The sequence below is a fragment of the Pagrus major genome, chromosome 16 (genome assembly GCF_040436345.1).
Source record: "Pagrus major chromosome 16, Pma_NU_1.0".
Classification (NCBI taxonomy): domain Eukaryota; kingdom Metazoa; phylum Chordata; class Actinopteri; order Spariformes; family Sparidae; genus Pagrus; species Pagrus major.
In genome coordinates, this window is record NC_133230.1 from 8,533,562 (window position 1) to 8,550,266 (window position 16,705).

At 43.4% G+C, this 16,705-nt stretch overlaps 1 protein-coding gene across 1 annotated transcript in view; it reads left to right on the top strand.

The window, feature by feature from the left end:
* The first annotated feature begins 15,764 nt into the window (after window positions 1-15,764).
* The window catches only part of LOC141010935 (glutamate receptor ionotropic, NMDA 3B-like), an 81,501-nt gene continuing 80,560 nt past the window's right edge, over window positions 15,765-16,705 (top strand). Inside the window, exon 1 of the mRNA XM_073484100.1 lies at window positions 15,765-16,298. Within this exon, the coding sequence (XP_073340201.1) occupies window positions 15,765-16,298 (534 nt within the window). The remainder of the gene's footprint in view (window positions 16,299-16,705) is intronic.

Here is a 16,705-nt window from a genome sequence, read left to right on the forward strand (position 1 = left end):
CACACACACACACACACACACACGGACAAACATGTACACACAGACACTCGGGTAAGTTTAAGAGGTTTTCTGCCCTGTGGTTGTCCTTGGGCCATATCATCACAGAGAGAATCAATAGAGCCATCGCTCAGAGTGAATGGAAAGAAGGGGGGAGACATTGAGAAATATATTGGAGGAAAGAGGGGAGTGCACAGAAAGATGGGGGGAGAGAGAGATAGATGTGAGGGAGGGAGGGAGAGCTGGAGCAAGAAATGGGGAAGGTAAAGTAAAAACAGAAATCTGTGTAAAAGAGCGCATCATTAGAGGGTGTGAGAGGGAAGTATCACAGCCGGATAAGAGGATGAGTGGAGTAAGGAGCTGGCAAAAAGTGTGTGAGGCAAAGGAGTACAAAAGGAAGCAGAAGACAAAGTGACAAGGATGGATGAAGGAAGCGAGTGAAAGTAGAACAGATGGAGAAGGAGGGAAGAAAAATCAGAGGGGGAAGAGGAAGGGGATGAGTGAGCGAGGGAGGCATGTGAGCATGAAGTGAAAGAAAAAAGCAGGGGGAGGTAAGGAGGGAGGTTAGAAGAGCTTTGAGTCACTCTGTGATTCGGTAAGAAAAACAGAGAGAGAGGAGGAAGGAAGGAAAATGGAGGAAATTAACCATAAAGGTGGACTGAGTCTGAGTGAGTAAATGAGGAAGTGAGTGATGTTGAGAGGGAATGAAGGGAAGACGGAAGAAAAGAAAGAGTGATTAGTTTGAGTGAGCCGGTGATTAAATGAGACACAGAGTGACCCCGCAATCAAGCTCTGCCAGATTTATGGTATATTGTACATGAAAGACACTTTATTATGTCGGAGGATCAAATTGAGATGTACTTGCTCTTGTCAACATGGCCGACCGGAGCGAGGGGGTTTTCCTGCTCGAGTAGAGATACAAGTAAAACGCAGCTACAACGCCGGTGCACAGACAGAGCGAAGAATCCATAAAACATGAAAAGGGCGGCGCATCTCAAACTTCAGAGTCGAGGAGACAAAATACATTTCACCATTTGGCTCACATCACCATGGATAAATGTGTTTCCGTATAGAGCATTATGCAGGTTCAATTCAGTAACACAGCTGGGAGCTTGACCCAATCGACCCTTCCTTAGTCCCGCCCATTATACCCTCTGTGCTCCAATAACAGTTGAGTACGCACGGCACCTTATATGGGTTGTTGAAAAGAAATACAAGTTAATAATATGGTTTAGAGATGTCGCTTGGGGGACCTATAAAAGCGACACTCAATACCCTGACCATGTAGAAGGCGTTTGTATTGATCTTCATAGATGCATCACATGATCTAGTCACATCTTAGGTTGGCTAATGATAGCAAAACACTAGCTGTCCAGCTAGGCTTACAATGGATAGCTAACGTTACATTGAGAGGATTTAGCATATTGTCAGACTATAAACAAGGCAACTTTGTGTTTGTTGGACTGCTGCAGCAGGCGCAGTTACAACATCTGTACCTGCCAGTTGTTGTCAGCCACATGATCTTATTTTGAAAGTTTTTAATTATTGGTGCTCTACTGAATGAGAAAAGAGGCGGAGAATTTGCAGGAGTCCTTGAAAGATTGTTCTGCTTGAAGCACATGCCAGCGTCTCTTGAGTATCTCTATTATTTGTAAAGCATGTATTTAGTAGACAAAACAAGCTCGGTTTGGAATCTTTGTTATTTGCAAATTAGACAAAAAATCAGAGCGAGAGGTGGCGTTTGCACGTTTTATGGCCTTTCTGAATGGAGTAGAGGGCAAGGATTGTTGCTGGCTGATGACGCAGGTTTTTATCTCTGCTGTCTGACTCCTGAAACTATATGTCTGTGGACAAGTCAGTAGTCAGGACACGGAGGAAATCTATGACTGAGGTGGGTTATGAATGGAGAAAGGGGTTTAGGTGTGTCGAGGATTAGTTGGACAGAGGCGACATGCTTCTGTGACTTCGTAATTGCATTGGACTAGTCCCGGCCAGGACGGCAGCCTGTCTGTCGTCAACTTCATTAGCAGGTCCCATGTTAATGCATGACAAATGGCCCTACGCTGGAAAGAGGCTGATTAGATCGGAATAGATCATCGAAGACACAGATTAGCTCATATTAGCCTCATACAGGACCTCTCATTATTACCCAGCTGGCCTGTGCTCCTGCTATGAGGTGAGCTAGGGCCCCCCACCCCTCCTCCTCCTCCTCCTTTCTCCCACTCTACACCTTGCAAAGTGCTGTGAACGCTTGGGGAGAGGCATAGTGGCCTATATTAATGTAATCCCCTGCACCTAGCACTGCCAGCTCAGCACAGTGCAGCCTTCGTTACGACAATGGGAGTAATGGGCACAGCTCTTACGTATTATGGCCTTGCACTGTTAGCCAGGGAGACATTAACCTGTGGAACTCAACATGTACATCTTCTTCACCATGACAGTCTGCTGCAGCCTGATTTTTTTTTTACACCCCCCAAAGCACAGCGTGAAGAAAAACGGATCCAGGAATGTTTAATGTTGGCTGCATCCTTACTGCTGTTCCGAGGGATTTTCCGTCTTGGAGAGAAAGTGCAGGGTACATTTATTTCTCCACAGAAAAATCGCAGCTGAAAAACAGTCGCGAAAGGTACAGCTAATCTTTTTACCCTGCAAATTAACAGAAAAATGTAATTAACCCACACATCCCTTGGGCATGAAATGAAAAACACACACACACTTACTCAACACATATCAGGTTGATCAAGGACAATTCGCTCCATATTTGGTGAGATCTTACAGATAAGAAAGCCTCTGTGCTGAGACGGTCCTAAAGCTTAACTTTAACTAGCTCAATCAATCTACAAAGATTGTATGAAAATGGGCAATATTGTGGATCAAAGGCTTGAAAGTGATGATGAAATGAAGAACATGATGGTGAAATGAAGAAATTAAGCTTCTTGAGAAATATAAGGCAAGAACTCAAACTTTTCTGAAAGACCAAACTTGGACTCTCGGAAAATAATAACAGAAATGAAAAAAAAAAATGTTCAGGGCGAGTGTCTGATAAAATGATACATAGCATTTTCAGACTAGATTTGAAAATGCATTTCAAAGACGCTGCTCATGAGAAACTGAGCAACAAATGTTTAACATCGTATATCACGGTGAAATTAATTCTGAGGCCCTGCTGTAATTACCCCACACAAATGAAACCATGGTTGAGAGGATTGGTATAGACTCCATCTCATGCTGCTAGTCTTGTTACTGCTGCTTGTGCTCCCCTAAATTAAGATCACATTTGCCGTCAACCTCATTACTTGACGCAGTAAAGCGGCGTTGCGACTTGTCACTCCTCTTCCCTGGCATTGCTCTATGCACATGTTTTTTAAATGTTTTTACTTAAGAGGATAAATATGTTGGAAGTGATTCTTAAGCTTTTCATTCATTCTGCCATCTGCCATCACTTGAAACTCTGAAGGCTTTAATTAAGCTTCAGGCGCTTCCATTGATGTGCTGTAAAATAATCTAAAGTTTTCTGTCAATCTGACCCAAATACATACATATATAATTGCCGTGTGCATGGTATTTCTTTTTTCTGATAGTTACTCTTATTTTCTAAAACTCACAACTCATCTCAGCTCTTCAAATAATCAGGATGCTTCCTATAGGTGGCCGCCAAAATGGCGCCAATTATCTCTCCAGTAATCCAATCATAACCCCACACAAACACTTTAAACACAGTAAAGCTTTTAGTGTGTCTCAGAACTGTCAGTGTTTTGGTTTTTTTGGTCAGTGGAGGAGAGATACTCCAGCTTTACCTTCTGTGATAGTTTGTGTTGTAAAGTCTGCATAATTATAGCCATCTCGTGGCAAAACAAAAGCCTCGTCTCTGGAGTCTGCGTCAGGAGGAGGAATAATGTGACAGATGTGTGTATTTTAGTTTCTTCATGAGTTGCCGGTCTTGGTGGAGCTAAGACTGACGCTACAAACCTGACTACTGACTTTGGACTCACTGATTGATTGACAGTACTGTGAGTACTGAGCCGGAGCAGACTGTTGTGTTTCTTTTTGTTGCTAACATCTGAATTAGACCAAAACTGTTTTGGGATTGTGGGGATTTTATGTTTTTGCCGTTAAAAATGTAAAGGCAGCATTAATCTGGTTTTTGAACACTTGCAGGCAGAGTTGACAGCATCTAATAAAGTCGTTATGGCAAACATATTGGCAAACTGCTGTCCATTTACCCATCTGACAGACATTGATCAATACAAGGATCAATACAATCTGGAGTTCTGCCTCTGGCCACCTGATGAATGCAAGTCCAATATTCAGTCTCCTTTTAGCTCTGATTTTGGTCTCCACCAGCCCCTGAGGGTAAAAATGGCTCGTTGGTACAATTCTCCACTATGTTCAGCAGCTATATGCCAACAACCAGCATTAACAGCTAGTTAAGTAATTGCTGTTTAGTGCTGGGCAGGGAACAAACAGTAATTTTCTTTTCACTGAAAAACAGGTCCCTGCTGCAACTGGAAATGAGGTTGTTGAAGGCAGATGCAGCCTGAAAAAACAAAACAATAAGCTAAATCGGCTTAAAAGCTCTGTAGAGAGGAGGGGACCTGCTGAGTTGGGTGAAATTCTTTTATAGGTTTTTTGAAACTCAGTACTTATTAGGGTACTGACCAAATTACATAGGCACTAATGAGATCCAATTCACAATAAACCGACCTGTGCCAAATTTCAGTAAGTCCACCTTTAGAGTAACGTTATAGAGAGAAAGAAAAAGAGCAGGACGTCACTCCTCCAACAAGACACAGTGAGTCAGGGAAACACTGCACTATTTGTATTACAAAATACAAAGCTGATCAGGGCAACACCTCTAACCTGAGGAAACACCTGGTCAGAAATAAAAGTCAAATATATCTAAAAGCTGAAGAGTTTACTGTGTTTGATCCAGCAGCCGTAGCGGCCTTTGTCACAGTCTTGGTTGAAGTTATCTTAGCATTTTTACTAGCGTCAGCCAAAACTTTGCCACTGGCTACGTCTGAAATTCCAGTGTGTTGTCTGGTATGCTAAAACAGAGTGTGAGGTTTTTAAGTATGTCAGGAACCTTAGCATCGATATAGCAAAAGTGCATATCGCATACTGTTTATGGAGAAATAATAACAGTGTTTCCTCTTCTTTCAAACAGGCTGACCAGATGTTGCAGAGGCATATTGCTGCCCTGTGCTGCTTGGTATTAGTGTGCCTTTTGACAATTGATATTCCTTAAGTTTCTTCCTTTTAGTCCAGGTATCCAGGTTGATGAAGTGCTCAGAGTATAAAGAGTTTCTCCAGCTGCTTCCAGGTCTTTGAAAAGCTTTATCCTTTGAAGCAAAGCCGGTCGAATTTGGCGACTTATTCTTCAAAATCATATTTTTGTTATTACAGATAGAGAGAGAGAGAGAGAGAGTAAAGTACCAAAAAAAGGCACTGTTGGGTACCGCCACTGAACTCCAGATACTGGTATGTGTTCAAATGTGAACAGCACCCAGCCCTGATGTGCCACCTCTTTCACAATATAATCACCTGACCTAACATTATATAAAAAATGTAGATTATAGCAGCTTTAATATCTTACACAACTGAAGTTTCCCCATATGAATTAATCATGAATATCACTAGTGTCACAGCTGTACTTGTATTCATTTTGAATTCAGTTGCTGTCATACAGTCCCCACCAGCGATATCCCAATTAAATAAAACATGTAATTCCAACTGAGCTAGACTTTTCATAATGCAGTGGTGTAAAATCGTCAAAGACTGGAGTCACCATGGGAATTTCCGGTGGCCAATAAAATCGACTTTGTGACAAAAGTGAGAAGGAATGCAATAAAAGTCAACAGCCTTGATGTGCCCAAACAATCTGAGGACAAAAAACCTGCCTCTGCTTTGATGAGAGGCTTAAGTAAAATCACATGAAGCCTTCAACTGCAGATTATACAAGATACAATTTGTCAAATTCTTTTATCCATGGTTTACGGTTATTCTGCATTTCCACCCTTGTTTTTTTTTTTTTTTCCTGGTCCACATAATTTGTTTCTTCTCGGAAAAAATCGCGCAAGAAACCACAACAAGCTGTTCGAGAACAGGCCAACCACAAACAGCATCTGCTTGTTTTCTGTTTTTGTGTACATCGGCAACAGGTGCTGCGTGCATGCATCGGCTGAGATAAAAGACACGGAACATCTGCAGATGTCAGGCGATACATGCGGGTCTTTTCATTGTTGCTTATGATTAGTAGACACTTGAAACGTGTCTGAAGCTTTATTCTGAACACAGTGTGACAATCAAAAAGACTGAGACGGAGCAAAAGGAGGAAGAAACAGAAGGAAAAAAAAGAGCTGCGGGCGAGCCCAAACTTCCACCTTGGGAAAGTTTTAAATGATTTAAAAGCTCACCGTAAAAAAAAAAAACCCTCCACCATCCTGCTGCTCATTATACATCCTGCCCTACTATTGGACCCTCATCATTTTCTATAATTGCCCCCATTGGCTGGACTCCTTCCTGGCCTATTTTGTCCCATTCTACTGAGAAATTAAGGCATTCCTCTAGTGACCCTGACCCGTCCCAGGCCTTGTCGTTTGACTGACAGCCCATTAGCGAGCCATTGATTGGTGGAATCTCGGAATGTGTGAGCCAACCTAATTAGGGCCGAGTCACTCCTCTCTGAATGTCAATTGAGACCCCTCGGAGGAAACAAAACTGCAGGCAAATGAGGCCTTTCTAATCCTCTGGAAGGAAACTGATGTTTTTTTTTACTCAACAAGATCAGTGTAATGTACAGTACAGAGCCTCAGAGACAGCAAGTGTGTGTGTGGATACAAATGCACACACACAATCTTGAAGAATGCATAGTCCAGCATATTATGCACATATTAATCAGCCATGTATAAGCATACATACTGTACGCAAATAGATAGTCACTTGGGTATTGAATATGTATTCCCTCTTTTATGCATATACTGTATATCACTTTGCCAGAGGTCCTGATTAAGACTTCACCTCAGTCACCTGCACAAATCCACAGCGTCTCACAGGGAGGTGACTGAGCGGACATGAACACACACTTTCTGTGTGCAAACACCCCGTCTTCTTTCTCTTGCAAACAGCTTGGATGTGTGCAAGTGTGTTTTACCCTGTTTGAACACACACACACACACACACAAACATGCTAAGACACACATTGGCTCCCGCATGCATGTTTTCTCTGGCAGCTGGTTTTGCCTTCAGCACGTTCGGAGACTATTTGGACTAATCAATGCAGCTCTGCACCACAGATGGTCCTTGACTGAATCCACTTGTATCCTGCCATTTGTCATCTCGCCTTCTCCTCTTTATTCATGCGACGGCAACAGCAGCAACGTATTCCTCCCCAAAACTTACCTTGACAGTTTGGCTTTTAATGGGTTTGTGAATTCAATCATGAAAAACGTAGCCGCTCGTGTGGTCGCAGGAGTGCTCAAGATGGTTTCTGTACCGCAGGCAAGATGCTAATGAGACGTGTTGTTGTTGATGCTTTTGTTATGAAATAATAGTGCCAGTGCAGATGACAACGTATCAGGCTGCTGTAGGGTTGAGTGATATTTGTGTGGGAAGTGAGGTGTTTGTGTGAGGAATGTGAGACATTTATTAGGCCTTCCTCTGCCAAGGTTTGGTTTGTCAACAGGATTATTGAAAAACTACCTTCCCGATTATTTTTTAATTTTGTTAAAAAGGTGCAATAGTAAGGATTCTAGTTGAAAACATTCAAAAATGAACTAAAGTCATCAACAGAACTTGAATAAAAGATCAGATGTTATGACATCTGTGTACTGTTGAAGCTAGCATGCTAACCCGGTTTTATCCCAGTCCAAAGCTCCTGTGCTGTCGGTGTAAACACCAACACTCTCCCAGTGCTCCCAGCTCCCAGTCCAGACCGCTAACAGCACAGCTAACTGAGCTAACTAGCTAATGGCAGCTACAGTTAGCAGCAGTTAGGGGTCACTGTAATGATGCTGCCCTCTGTTTGTTTTAAGTATAAATTCAACAGCTGGCCAGTTTTTACATATTGCACCTTTAACATACCAAGATGAAGATTTGGCCTTGGCGGAATAAGCTTAAAATCCAATATATGCAGTATATGGTAATGAAGTAGTTGCTCAAACTTCATACAGAAATCAGTCATTATGGGGACAGTGACCTTGGGTGGTGCTGAGCCAGATTTATTTTGTCACTGCCCCTCTTCGTCTGTGTTTTGAAGAGATATAGAAAAGCTTGTGCATAACAAAACTGGACGTTCTGTAACAATTAGCCCTAAAGACATCATCCCCTAAATTTGACTCTAATAATATACCCTTAAGTTACACAACAAATCTTGTAATTATTAAATTTGACATACACGTCATGCCGGGAGCAGAAGATGGCAGAGGATGGAAGGGAACGGCAGGCCAGCAGATCAGCTGCAGAACATTAATCCAAAATAAACCTCGGGAACAGGATCAGACAAACAGAGCAGATGACTCGACAAAGACATAATAGAAAATAAACTAATGAGGGGACGAGGTGCAGGTGGGAGCGAGGCAGAGGAACACAGGTGACGGTGATGAGCAGAGGAAACAAGAGAGCAGGGAAGGAGCTGAAGAAGACTGGGAACAGGGCAGGGCTAATGAAGCTGATGCAGGGCAGGTGTGGAGGGAAGGCAGAGTGGTGAGGAGCAGATGGAAACAGGAGGGGAACAGAGCAAAAGACAACACTGACACATAAAAGAAGACAGAAATGACATGACAAGACATATACATTTAGATTTTTTAAGTGCTTCCTAAACTTTCGATCATTTGAATCTGGTTGAATTCACAGATAGATGATCAGATATGTGATTTATTTAACTTATTTGATTTACTTTATGCTGTTTCATTAGATTACAGTTACTTCTGTCTTTCAACACGCTGGAGGGTTTATCTGTGGTGTCATGGGAGAACTGGTCCGATTGTAACAGCACCTTTTTTCTGCATGCACATTAAAATTTGACTGATTTTTTTGTCATAGTGTTTTTGATAACAAGCTGTCATGTCATTAATGTGGTCTCAGTCTAAGCATTTAATATTTGTACAAATTTTCTGGTTTGTATATGTAAAATATCTCCAATCTAAAAGTATGCAGTATAATAAATGCAAAGCGGAGATTATGTGGCCTCAGCTAGGCGCAAGACGTATATGCCTATAGCTGCTGCACATGCAGATTTGCATACCATAGAAGAGTGGGGCTATTTGTCTTTGCAGAGGCCTGCGCTCTTTTGAGTGCCCTTCTAGTTCCTGCAAAGGATTTTCTTGTGCAGCAGCTGTGTAGAGCTACATCTGAGTGTTTTTCTTGTTTTGTTTCTGAGGGTCCAAGGTCGTTTTAAAACTTAATTTGCCGATCAGCGAAACTTCTCCTCAACAGCTGAAGAAAAGAGCGGAGAGCCAGTCAGGGCAAACATACACTGAGTAAGTATAGTACAATTTGAAAGTGATATACAACCTTGATTCCAACAAAGGTCGATGTGAAAAACATAAATAACAAAGGAACGGAAACTTTTTGGTGCTCCTAAGCCCGTGTCGTCTCAGCTTGTTTGAATGTGTTGCTGGCATTAAATTCAAAGTAAGCATATGTTTCAAAAAATGAATAAAGTTGATGGTAAAACATTGAATACACAGTCTTTGTACTGTTTAACTGAGAATATGTTAAAAAGCATAATTAAATGATCACATTCTGTTTCATTGGTTCTACACAGGGTCTCGACTTTCTTTAGAATCGAGGTTCAATAAAATATTGACATCCTCCGTAAAAAATACATTTACTAAAATGCAACATTGGCCAATTCTACTCTGAATATTTCATTCTCACATTCAATTGTTGAAAGGCTTTTTGTGTGAAATAATTTACCACTTAAGAGCATTTCTTTGTCGTAACTGTCTGCAGAGAGTTTCAGTGTCCCACGGCTCAAAACTGTGTTTTAAAAGCTTTTCAATTCCTGTCAGAGTAATGAAAACAGCGAATTAAGCAAATAGTTAATTAGGAATTTCTACAAACCATCTTACGACACCACATGTGAGTTTGTTTATTCAAATGCATTAGTATTTTTACCAGCTGAGGGCTACATGAGCAGAGGCCGTTAAACAGAAAAGCAAGGAAATCTTGGCACAAAATGGACGGCACACACAGACGGAAGCCCTCAGAGTTAACCACACACACGTACGTTACCATAACTGGCATATATATATACACGCTCACACACACACACACGAATGCAGTAAACCCCTGCAAACCCACTTTTTGAAAAACAGAGACACACACACACACACACACCCTCGAACACAAAGACACACACACACATGCAGGGCGCTGCTGTTGCTTCCAGATAAGTCTCTCTCCATAGACCAGTGTCTTTGTACATCAGGGGGAGCAGAGGGTGAAAGGAACTGAGAGGAATGAACTCATGTCGTTAATTTGTTTCAACTCTAAAGACACAGCGCACGCCAACTCCAAATCTTCCCTAAACATTCCCACTTCTCCACACTCGTGCACCTTCTCCCTACACCCTGCAGCCCTCTCCAGCTCTGCTCCATTTGATTATTTGTCTTTCTTCTTTTTCTTCCTCCTCCCCTCTTTCCTCTCCGTCCTTCTCTTAGCCGTCACTCTGTCTCGCTCCTTGTTAGCGAGCATTGTGATAAAAGGTGATATTACTGCCTTTAGCGCTGTGCCAGGAATACTAACTCACGGCTCCCTGGCAGTTCAACAGCCTCTGTGCTACCTGGGTTCGTACTGCCAGATTACTTAGGATTACATTTACGCACAGAGACACACACTCTCCCTGACGCACGCACACAATGAGACGCACACATGCAAAGGCAGACTGTTCCCACCGCACAGGCGAGCACACTCACCCTTACTCAAATTGGCAGTTGTTGTTGGCTCACCCCTCAGCTGAACCACTATGTTCTCCAGCAGTCTTTTACCAGTGTAATTACAGTTTTGGCTCAGGAATGACTCATTGATGTGGTTTAATGGTGTGGGTTGTATGTTTTGGGGGCAAATAGCAAATTTGCTGTCTACCTCAAAGAGGCAGAAAATGTGACAGGGAGAGGTAGGGAGAAGATCAGAGGAAAAGACGGGATGAAGGTGAAGGCGGGATGAAACAGGTGGCGGTGAGTAGGTAAACGGATGAAGGGAGGATGTTGAAATGCAAGGACAGAGGGCAGGCAGAGGGAGGCGCCGAGACGACAGAGGGCAGGAGGTGACGAGTGGACAGGGGGAGGGATCTGACACGGGGAAAGAGATACAAGGCCCTCGCTAGCAAAGATGAAGGGCTACTTTAATTGGGTTTCTGACGCCTGCTTAATCCTGTTCTCCACATTAATCCCTTACATTGTACATAAGCAAAACAAATACACCCAGCGGGGAGAAGCTGTGAATAGGACACAGTGATACAGATACAGTGTGCGTGTGGGACACCTGTAGACAACCTTCAGGGACAAACTAAGGACATGTCCCAGTCATCACTCCCCCCCTGGGTACCCAAAGGAGGTTCGCAATCACACTTGAGAGCCTTAATAAGCATCCTCCTCCTGCAATGTATCGTGCTGCTGGAATGTATTCGTGCTGTCATTCTTTTCTCGAACACGTCTTGATATGCGTGCAGGAGAGCAACAAGTGGGAACAAGTCACCTTGCCTAAAAATAAAATTACATCTCAGCACACCTTTTTGCGATTCTACTTGTGCCGACGGCTGAAAAAAGTCTATTCCCAGTGCTCCCAATGCATTAAATCCGTCATGCAGCCACTTAGCAGCCACTAACAATGCATATAATTCATTTCACAGTTACTTCTTCTCACTCTGATGATGGATTTGATTGGGACTGCTTTCTTTATGCTGTAAACGTTTCTCCGGGTCTCTTATTGATATTTTTAGAGTGGCTTGTACATTTTAGTGACAATACGGAGAAGGTGCCCCGCTTGAGAACATTTTCTATCAACTGAAAGAAATACAAGGTGTTTTGCAAACTGCTATTTCAGAATGTACAGTTTCATTATCCATAAATCCACCCAGTTTGGTGGGTAGTCAAGTCAATTTTGTTTGTGGTAAATAGCCTAAAATCACAAATCACATTGCCTCAAAGGGCTTTACAATGTGTACAGTGTGCGCCACACTCTGATTCCATTAAGGTGCCCTCTCCCACACAACAACAACAGTAAAAAACACTTGTGTGTACACTACTGAAAGTAGTTGTAATAGCAAATCCAAAAATCAACAATTGTAAACGGGCATTTGTCAGCATCGGAGAAGAAAGCACAGGTTTTGGATTAAGAGCAGCGGGTTTTGAGGCGATCGCTGCCCACGGTATCTTTTGGACCATCCAACACCGCCTGAGGGAGGAGAGGAAGAGAGTCCGGGATAAGAGCCACGCTGATGTGCCCGCATCTTTACAGAGACCTGTCTCCACCACAACATCAAATATCAAGCTGTTGCACAGGGGCGGGACGAGAAGAGGTGGACTCTGTGTGTACGTCATTGATGCTTGGTGCTCATTCAAAGATGATGGACGGTGTTTACATGGTGATGAACCCTCATGGTGAAGATGCTGACCATATCATCGTCACCATCTTGTCGCTGGTGCTTACAAACAAACTTTTAATGTTGTTCTGTTAACTTTGAACCTTAAATCTTGATTTGTATAATCTACATAATTAATTATATTTAACCAAGCGCTTAGTCTTAACGGAATTCTCGTTAAACCTGATTAAAACAAACTGTTTTTAAAAAAGCAGGGTTAATTAAAATCAGCTTTACTTTAGTTAAATGGTTTGAGCCTCAAGCAAAACAAAATAACAAACAGTTCAGTTCTGTCTAAATGTTAACAGAGACTAAATTCTGATTTAATCTGTAGCAGTTAGGTTTCCCTCAAAGCAAACAAGTTAGTGGCATTGATTTCTGGTCCTTTCATGGACACGATTTACTGATTATATATTGACTAGATTTGATTAGATTAGAGTCACATCACCAATGATCAGACATAGAAAAATAGAGGTACGAGATGCCCCACAAACGACGTCCCGGTGGAGGTAGGATGTTTTCACATTTTTTAATTTTCTAAAAAAATCAATTTTTGTATTTTTCTCCAAACTGGTGAGAGGTACCTCGCAGGAATCTCTTAACCGGATTACCCAAAATGTTGTTTTTAACAGAATGTGTCCGTCTTTCTCAAAACATGCAGATCCTTTAAAACCAACGGTGACAAATTTGATTAAGTTTCATCAGAATCTGTCTGAAGAAAACAGAATCAAGTAGACGAATGATTTACAAATGGCCGCCCTGCATGGAGGTTACAGATTAACTTCCTGGCACTTGTTGTTATTTTCCTTTATACTGTTATGTGGGTTAATATGTTCTGTAAGATCTTGTTATGCTAAATCCCCCCCAAAAACTGAAATTAACCATATAATCCACTGCACTTAAAGGTGCACTATGTAGTTTTGGGAAAGAAATCTGAATCAGAAGAGGAAGATCTTGACTGATTCCCTAAACAAATTAAATAAACAAACTCTCTTTGTTTTCATGACTGAATAAACAAACTGACCTGACTTTTCTTTGTTTATATGTGGCGGACCCTGCCACCTTTCTGGCTTCAAACAGTGTTCTGAGGATCTTATTTACCTCTGAGAACAGCTTGTTTATTCAGTTATGGAAAAAAAATCACCTCAAATCATCCACTGACATACAGTCAAGAGAATAAAACTTCTGAAATCTGAGCTCTTGATTTTCTGTCTGTCAAATGGCTGTGACATCAAAAAAAAATAATAGGAGGACTGTAAACTGCTCTGTTAGGATTTGATTACGGCTATTTTCAAGCCTTCATGCAACCAATTTGACAACTTGATCACAGTAAATAGCAGCAGCAGCAGCCTGGTGCACTCAGACACTTAACATTTTGTATAAGGCACCTTGTGATGAACCAGACTCGACCCAATAATCACGTCATTGCACAACATAAACAGACACACATTTTCAAATGCTTCAGTCCAGCCCGGCTTCAACAGGTACCCGAGAGAGAGTGTGTGAAGATCTATGCAAGTTTAATGCTGCTGGTTTCTGCAGCACAACAAAGCCCACACTGTTGGTTTTTCATCTTTTCCCTATATACAGCAAGTCGAGCATGAGGAGACGAAGGCAGGGAAGCACTTTTTTTTTGCCCAACTATATCAGATTTGTCCGTAAACTGCAGCGGTATCACACCAGGTCACCCAGCAGGCTGTGAAATGACTTGTTGATCCCCGGGATGTGTCTCTGTGTGTGTGGGGGGGGGGGGGGGGGGGGGGGGGAGACAGAGAGAGGTGGTGATGCCTCTATCTCAGGTATGTCAAGGAAACCTTTTCATGTTTAGACCTGGCACTGAAAACTGCCCTGCAGCATCACCCCATGCCGAAGCCGCAGAGGGTGACGAAGAAAGGGAGGCAGAGGCAGGAAAACAGAGGGAGCTAGACATTTGAAGCATTAGAGGCACAAGGAATTATCAGGAAAAGAGAGTGTGGGGACCCGAGGAGGCACACACCCCCCACCGCCCTGGTACCACTTGGTTGACACAAAGATTTACTGAATGTTCTGCTCTAACGATGGCAAATTAGATCACAGAAAAGAGGAGAGAGTGAGTGCAGGATGGATGAAGGGAGGACTGAGTGCTGTCCCTTGCATGAAGCCAAATTAGCATGCACAGTAGATCTCTTTTATGGCATTGGCGCTGTCCGTGGTGCTGAAAAAGAAGTGGTTACACAACGGATAATGTTCTACTTGGACGACAGGAAGCAAGTGGGGATAAATCTCAGAGGAAAATTGAGATTTCAGCAAGCTATTAGCTTTGTGTTGGGCCAACCTGGCAGGGACACTGGCGGTCAGAAGCTGCAAAGGGTGCTTAAAAAGTGGATGTATTACCTCACAGGACGAATGAGCAGCATTTGTAACAGGAGTCAGTTCAAGAAAGGCATTAGATTTGGTCTGTTAATAAAAAATCTCATAATGTGTCTTTTGAAAGGGCAAAATGTGAAGGGACGTGAGTTTGTCCTCCAATAAAAAGAGTCAACTCTGGTCCAATGGGATTTCTTTATTGGATTCTCTATCTTTTCTACAGGATTCATAAAAAAAGGAAAACACAAGGAAACATCTTCAGCGCGTGTAGTTTCAATTGTGAATGAACACATTTTTTAAAAAAGTGCAAATTCTCGGTTGGAGCCGAAAAAGCGACAGGAAACGTTACCCGACGACTTTTCATTAAAATTCAACAAGAGGCAGGCTCCGTGAGAGGTTAGATTATTGGCCGACAGGCGCATGGACACACACACCAAGACACACACGCCCACACACATACACACTCACTCACACAGACCTAGACACGCTCTCTCTCTCTCACACACACACACACACTTCACAGCTGGTGTGCCTTCCTCCAGCAGAGACTGACAGAAGCGGGGCGACCGCTCTAAGCTGCGAGCGCTCATCTCTCCTCTCCTCTCCACCGGCGCGTCTTTTTACTGTTGACATAAAAACTTTGAAGAGGTGAGAGGCGAGACGTCAAAGCGCCGACAAATCACCGTCGACAGCGCGCGTCAACAACGAAGAAAGGCGAGCAAGAAAAGAACCATCAAGTCCGAGGAAAGCGGTGGAGCCGGGAGAAAAGAGGGAGCTATGCCATCTCCCGTTGAGCAGAGCCCAGTCCTCCTCTGTTGTGTGTCGGAGCTGCAGCATGGTGTCTCTCTCTGGACTCTGGACCTACTGCCTCGCCCCCGGGAGACCTCATCTCCTCTTCCTCTCCGCCAGACCGCTCCTGCTGCTCCTTTTACTAACCGTCATCTCCTCCCCGGAGTCCTGCTTCCCGCACCCTCAGCCTTGCCACATCCTCGCCCGGATAGGACACACCGTGCGCCTCGGCGCGCTCTTGCCAACCCGCCAGCCGGCACGGATACAAAACGCGCTCAACCGCGCCCTGGCTAGCCTCCGGCACCAGAGCGGAGGGGCAGACTCCTCCACGACAATGTCCCAAACGCCTCCCTTACTGCCCTACAACCTCAGCCTGGAGATGGTGGCTCGATCGCCCGCCGGAGGGGACCCGGAGTCCTTGTCCCGGAGCGCCTGCCAGGACCTGGTGGTCAGAGGGGTATCTGCTGTGCTTGCCTTCCCTCGCTCCAGGGAGGAGCTGATCCAGCTGGAGTTCCTGTCTTCTTTCCTGGAAATTCCCTTCATCTCCATCCTGGAGGACACAGAGCCTCTTGTGACTAAGGTATGAGAGGATGGTGTGTGTTTTCCTGCGTTTGTTTATGCACCTGTAGCAGTCATCTTTAAAGGAACAGAAAAACACGAAACACTGAAGGTTATTTTCGGGTTTGTTTTCCCACCACTGCTCTTTTTTATGCTTTCCGCAGCTTGCACTTCAATAAGCAGCAGCCCTACAGCAAAACATATTTCTATTTAGAGACACTGGTGGCTGACCCGTTAGCCTGTGGGCAAAAATTCTGTTGTCAGAAAACTCTTCTCACCTGCCAGATCTAAGCTTGGCTGAAGGGAAATGAAAAGTGCAAGGGAAGGTAATGGTAACAGGGCTAATAAGAGCAATTATTCTTAAACTGAACCCAGAGGAATGACTGGAATAATAGCATTAGAAGGAGAAATAGCCAAAAATGTGGGAAA